The 6,577-nt window shown below is 40.8% G+C and overlaps 1 protein-coding gene across 2 annotated transcripts in view; it reads right to left on the bottom strand.

The window, feature by feature from the left end:
- Positions 1 to 521: 521 nt before the first annotated feature.
- DDIAS (DNA damage-induced apoptosis suppressor) overlaps positions 522 to 6,577 on the bottom strand; it is a 28,320-nt gene continuing 22,264 nt past the window's right edge. For both annotated transcript variants that reach the window (XM_006763729.2, XM_015563899.1), the window contains 2 exons: positions 4,337 to 4,454; positions 522 to 3,406 (listed from right to left, as the gene is read on the bottom strand). In XM_006763729.2, the coding sequence (XP_006763792.1) occupies positions 782 to 3,406; positions 4,337 to 4,454 (2,743 nt within the window). In that variant the 3' untranslated portion in view covers positions 522 to 781. The remainder of the gene's footprint in view (positions 3,407 to 4,336; positions 4,455 to 6,577) is intronic.

Genomic DNA, 6,577 nt, shown 5'->3' with positions numbered 1-6,577 from the left:
GGACTTGAGTGTCTACAAACTTCTCCTGATTTTTGCTCTTATTAGCACTACAAGCTTATCTCCAATCACAGAACTATCAGATGCTGTTTACTAAACCATGAGTTTCTTGAGGGAAAAAGCTTGGCTTTCACTTTTGCGTTCCCAGTACCTGGAATGAAGCAAGCATATAATGAATATTTAATAAATAAAATAGTCACAGTTTCACATTTAACTCTAACTACTCAGTTTTTATTGACCTTTTTTCTTACCCCCAGCGCAGACTCTGCTGGGTTAACTGCTTCTCTATCAGGATCCCATAGCAACATGAATGTTTGTAATAGCCATTAAAAACCTTTTTCATTGCATCTGCTGCATTATAGTGAAACTGTAATATGTCTGTAACCTAGTGGAACAAAATCTCTTGAGATCAGTGATCTTGTAGGCTTGGTATCACAAACTTGACAGAGTAGTTGGCCTAATACACAACAGGCATTTTCCTGAGCTGAGCTGACCAATTAATGAGGATTTTAAGTTTTGCTTTGTAAAGGCTTTATTTCTGAATGTACATGTGAGTTTAACAAATAATTTTAACAGGCAAAACCAACAATATTACTAACATACAATCAAAAATATAAAGTGCCAAGTTATCCAGATCAGAATATTCTGGATAAAACACAGAAAAACAATTGCTTTATAAACATTTTTAAAAGACAGCACCTCTTTTCTATTTGTGTCTCTTCAAGTGTTCAAAATAGGAAGAATGCTTCCCATGCCAGTGGAGGCAAATGTTCCAAACAAACCTTTAAAGGTTCAGCCACTGGGTTGAGGTGACTTTTTGTGAAAACAATTCAGGAGACCAAGCATTTTTAGTTTCAGGCACTGAAGGTGGCCAATTTTCTGAAAACGAAAGGCAACATCTGATTTCTGAACCATAACCAAGTCCCAACACTGACTCTTTGGAAATCCAGCCTGAGTGTGTACTGCTGTAGTTAGGAGTTTTCTGGTTTGCAACTACTGCTGTAAGCATGTTCTTTAAATTTAACTCTTTCTTAATGAAACGTTTATTGGTTCTTTGTTTGACACACTTCAGTTTCTTTCTCGGTAATGTGTTCTGATCAGGAGAATTACAAGCAGCAAGGCATTTTCTTAGACCCACGGTTTGGAATCCAAGCATACCAGGAAGAAATGCTTTTTTTGTGGTAGGAGGGACCCATTCATCAATGTCAGATTCAAAGCACTCAGCAATAGAACAGTTGTTGACAACCTCTGGTTGTGTAACACCAGGTATAACAGGGTTTTTGGATTTCTGGCTGGGTGTTTTTATATTTTTTTGAGACCTGGGAGTGGCTTGCTGTGCCTCATTTTCAGAGGAAATCCTTGTTTCTTTATAGTTAGTATCAAGATCCACATAAAAGGAAGGTAGTTTCTTGAAAGCTCCTTTCACCCCATGAATTCTTGTTTGGTGGAATCCTGCAACAGGAGTTGACTGTGAACATGGAACAAAGTCCTGACTATCTTCAACATCACTTTCTGAATCTGATGGAAAATGTGGTGAAGAACATGTTTTTGGATTCACTGGGGCAAGCATGTTTGGCAAGGATAATTTTTGTGAAGATTGGCTGAAGTTTTCAGACAGTGACCTCAGTGAAAAATCAGATTCTATATGCTGACTTTCTGCCGAAGACTTTCCCCATTGTAACAAAACATCCTGTGACTCTTTGGTGGTTTCTGTTGCCATGTCCATTTCTTTAGCACTATCATCAAAGAGATCGGCAGAAGCATTGTAGCTACTTTCATGACCAGGAACATAGGTCTGTGTTAAGTTATTTCTGATATGTCCATAAGGCATTTCTTTCAATGCATCTGTACTTCTATTTGGACTGCTGCAAAGAGCTTCTAAGGAATATGTAAGTTTCCTGCAAGTTGTAAGACTGTCACCTTGGTTCTTTGGCCATCTCCTACATTGTTTATTTTCTAAGCTGCAAAGGTCAGAAACATCATTATACCTCCTGGAACACAACTTCACCCACTTCTCACTCATTTCCAAAGGTGATTTTTCTCCACATCCATTAAAATACTTGCTATTGAGACAAGAATGGTCACTCTCTGAAGTACTGTGTGTATGTGAAATCGTAGCCCTACGTGGTAGAATTCTGGTAGACTTCCTAAGAGTAGATGTTGTTCCTAAACCTTTTGAAGCTGGAAACAGAGCTGACAGAGAAGCATTTGCTGGAAAACATTCAGAAATATCTCTTCCATTTCTACCTACAGAGACAGCCTCTGCTGTGTTATCTGGTTGTGACTCCTGAAAACTAGCAGCTGGATTTGCTTCACAGTTGGAAAGGAAGTTACCTTTGCCAGAGTTTGCTTTGACTGTTGCTTGTGATGCTCTTAACACTATAGGTGGTGTAAGCAAGGCTCCAGCTGTTCCCTGGGGAGTCACAGATAAACTGCTGAGGTCTGCATGTAATTCATCGATGTCATTATTTAGATGAGGCTTCCTACTGCTGGCATCCACTGGAGTTACAGCAATCTCACTTTCGATAACTGCCAGAAACTTGTTTAAGCTTTCAGAGAGTGGCAGATCATCCCAAATCTTGGGGTCATAATCCTGGGAACCACTAGCTATTTCTTCAAGTCTGAGTGATAGAGGTGGACAACACACAGATCTTTCCTGAAGGCTGAAGGAAGTACTGATATCATGACCTGTTAGCTCATGCTGGGAATTTCTCTTTTTAATTTCTACTACACTGTGGAAGGATTTTATATTACTTGGCTCATGGGACTCTTGCATTTTCAAGAATAAATTAGAACCAGTAACTCCAATTTCTTGATGACTGCTGTGTACTGCACTTGGCTGATTAGCTTGTAAGCCAAGTTCATCACCTAACTTTTGTGCTGTGCTCTTTTTATCCATATATGAAACAAGGCTCCATGAACTCTGAATGGCATCATGGCAACCACCTGAACCAGTGGCCTCTGCCAAGGAAATGCACTTTCTGTTCTGGTGAAGAGTATCAAAGGCCTTGCTTTGTTCTGAAGCTGAAAAATTATCCTCATCTGTTAGCTGTGAAACAATGGAAGTGAGTTCAAGTGATGACTGCCAGGACATTAAAAAGTTATTTCTGCCATGGGATTCCACAAAATCAGAGCTGCTGTCAAGGCTACACATGCTGCTGAGATCACTACTTGAGTATTCTAAAGCAAGCAGGTGGCTCGTAGGTGCCTGGAAGCCACCATGGAGTTTCCTGAAATTGGAAAGCTGCAAAAGCTGCCGGAAATAGTCAATGACAGTGAAGCCTGCGACACTCGGGTCTGGTAGGACAATCTGGCAAGCTAGTAGCTCTTTAATTTCTCTCCTGCGGCCAAGGCACTGTTCTAAGAAGGTACTGGAATCTGGACCTTGTCCATGTTGTTTTTCAAAATTCTGCAAAAGAAGTTAATACATTTAAATGAGAACCAATTTTCCTTCCTTTGACTAGAATGTGAAACAGATTTAAAATAATTTCAATCATCTAGTGTTATAGCCACAGTAGTATAAGAGAAGCAAACCCTGGAGTAAAGAGACTTGTATTCAAATCCCAGTTCTAACATTTACTAGTGTTGTGACTTTGGACAACTTATTTAACCTTTTTGAGCCTTAGTTTTCTCATTTATAAGCTAGAGATTTAAAAAATGCAAGTTTACTGTATTTGCGATAACATGGAAAACTGCACTGCTTAGGAAATAGTAGTTGCTCAATAAATGATAGCTATTATATTTGTCATTAACTTCCATAAACTTTGAGTGCTTAAGGGAATGTTCTAACCTATTAAAAAAAAGATAAAGAACTGTCTAAGGTTTTAACAAAGAAAAGCTCTGTAGCTCCTGGCTTCATCTTCCCTTTGGTCTTTCTCACTGTGCAGTTAGGGAGTGCTTTGTTCTTATTTTTAAAACCCTAATTCCAGTGTGGATAAAATTTATATTTGTTCCCTTTAGCATAGATAAAACAGGAAAGGATTACTCCTTCAGAATTAGTACATTATTTTCAACTTCTATTGTCACTTTTATAATTATTTAAAACCATCCTTTCTAACCTATTATTAGTTATGAATATGCAGATAAACAAATATCTAACACTTCTAAATTTACATAAAGTTAGATTTTTAAAGCTCTGAAAACATTTAAACTAGACTCTTCTGACTTTTGAAAGAGGAAGTTGTCGCACATGGTGTTTAACCTATAGCCTATTTTTACACAGTCTAAAGTGCTTCTACAGGATCTCACATTAATGACTCCTAGAAACTGTTTAGAGAATTAAAATCATTTCATTACAGTAGAAATGTTAACAGAACAGAAGAAAGCTAGAAGCAATTACCGTCACTCCAAAAATAAAGCTCTGTCCAACAAAGCAAGTTTCCACTGCTTTAGTTAATAGGTTCTGAGTTGCATCCCTATCCAGTGCTCCTGGAATTTCACTGGAATCTTGAATGTATCTTGATTGGAAAAAAAAAAAAAGTGTGAAGAGATAAACTTTGAAATTCTAACTTGCCATAAAGTTAGAATATATGAACAATTAGTTTGAAAATGCAACATGAACCTTTTGAGTTACATATTTAAAAAAGTGACTTTAGCCCTGGCTGGTTTGGCTCAGTGGATAGAGTGTAGGCCTGTGGACTGGAGTCCCGGGTTTGATTCCGGTCAAAGGCACATGCCCGGGTTGTGGGCTTGATCCCCAGTAGGTGGGGAGGGGTATAGGAGGCAGCTGATCAATGATTCTCTCTCATAATTGATGTTTCTCTCTCTCTCCCTTCTTTTCTGAAAAAAATTTTTTTTAAAAGTAACTTTAAAAGCTAGGCATTTTGTTCCCTCTAGTTTCCCATAGCTAGGAAGACAAAAATAATTGATCAAATGTGAATAAAATAGATGCCTGCCTAGGAATCAGGCCCAGCAATTACTCTAGAAGCAGCAGTGGAAGTAGTAGTGGGATCTCTAGTCCTCATCAAAGCAGAGGGGAGTCTTTCCTCTTCCCTGGGATCCTATGGTCCCTCTGCTGTCCCTTTCTTTAAATGAGTCTGTTCTCAACAATAAGGAGACAGACAGACATTTCTTCTGTTAGGGATTAGGGGAGGAGGGTAGAAGACTGCTTAATATATCCTTGCATTTCAGGACAACATCATAAAAGGTCAAACTATGCAGGTGAAGTTGTAATGAGAGAAATAACGAAATTTCAACTTCTGATATGCAAATATTCCCACAAATGGCTTCTTCTGCCTCAAGGGATGTTGGTCACTTGAATGTAAATATCAACCTGGATAATCTCTCAGTTTGAAACAATTTTACTGCCCTAACCGGTCTGGCTCAGTGGATAGAACATCAGCCTGCAGACTGAAGGGTCCCAGGTGTGATTCTGGTCAAGGGCATGTACTTTGGTTTCGGCCACATCCCCAGTGGGGGTTGTGCAGGGAGGCAGTTGATTGATGTTTCTCTCTCATCGATGTTTCTAACTCTCTATCCCTCTCCCTTCCTCTCTGTAAAAAATCAATAAAATATATTTTAAAAAAAAGAAACAATTTTACTTTCTTATTCTATGTCCTCTAACTTGGATTAGAGTTTTGTAATTTAGTATTCTAATCACAGCTTAGTTGGCCTGGATAAAAGGAGCTTGGTTTAACATTATCACTATACTAGAGGCCCAATGCACAAAAATTTGTGCACTTGGGGGGAGGGGGTCCCTCAGTCCGGCCTGTGCCCTCTCGCAGTCTGGGACCCCTCAGGGGTGACCACTTACTGGCTTAGACCTGCTCCCTGGGGGATTGGGCCTAAGATGGCAATCAGACATCTCTCTAACAGCCTGGCAGCCGTTGGGGATGTCCATTTGCCAGCGGGGAGCAGACCTAAGCTGCAATCAGACATCCTTAGCGCTGCTGAGGAGGCAGGAGAGGCTCCCACCACCACTGCTGTACTGGCAGCCATCTGCCTGGCTTGTGGCTGAGCAGAGCAACCCCCTGTGAGAGCATACTGACCACCAGAGGGCAGCTCCTGTATTGAGCGTCTGCCCCCTGGTGGTCAGTGTGTGTCATAGTGACCAGTCATTCCTAGTCTTTCTGCTGTTAGGGTCAGTTTGCATATTAGGAGCTCCAGTGGCGCAATCAGTTAGCGCGTGGTACTTATACGGTTTGCATATTACCCTTTTACTATATAGGACAGAGGCCTGGTGCACGGGTGGAGGTCGGCTGTTTGCCCTGAAGGGTGATCCAGATCAGGGTGGGGGTCCCACTGGGGTGCCTGGCCAGCCTGGATGAGGGACTGATGGCTGTTTGCAGCTGGTCACACCCCCTTCAGGGTGGGGGGTCCCCACTCTGGGGTGTCTGACCAGTCTGGGTGAGGGGCTGAGGGCCGTTTTCAGGCTGGCAGGTGACTGAAGCTCTAGCCTCTTTTTTTCTTTCAGCTGCGTGCTGCCGGCCGCCATCTTTGTTGGCAGTTAATTTGAATATCCTGCTGATTAGCCAATGGGAAGTGTAGTGGAGGTATGGTCAATTACCATGTTTGTCTATTATTAGATAGGATATTCAGGAAATAAACATCTATTTCTCGATGATCGCTTAAAGAAACTGAT

The sequence above is a fragment of the Myotis davidii genome, unplaced genomic scaffold (genome assembly GCF_000327345.1).
Source record: "Myotis davidii unplaced genomic scaffold, ASM32734v1 scaffold499, whole genome shotgun sequence".
In the NCBI taxonomy this organism is placed as follows: Eukaryota; Metazoa; Chordata; class Mammalia; order Chiroptera; family Vespertilionidae; genus Myotis; species Myotis davidii.
Note: the sequence above shows the minus strand (reverse complement) of the source record. Positions and strands in the feature narration are given on the sequence as shown.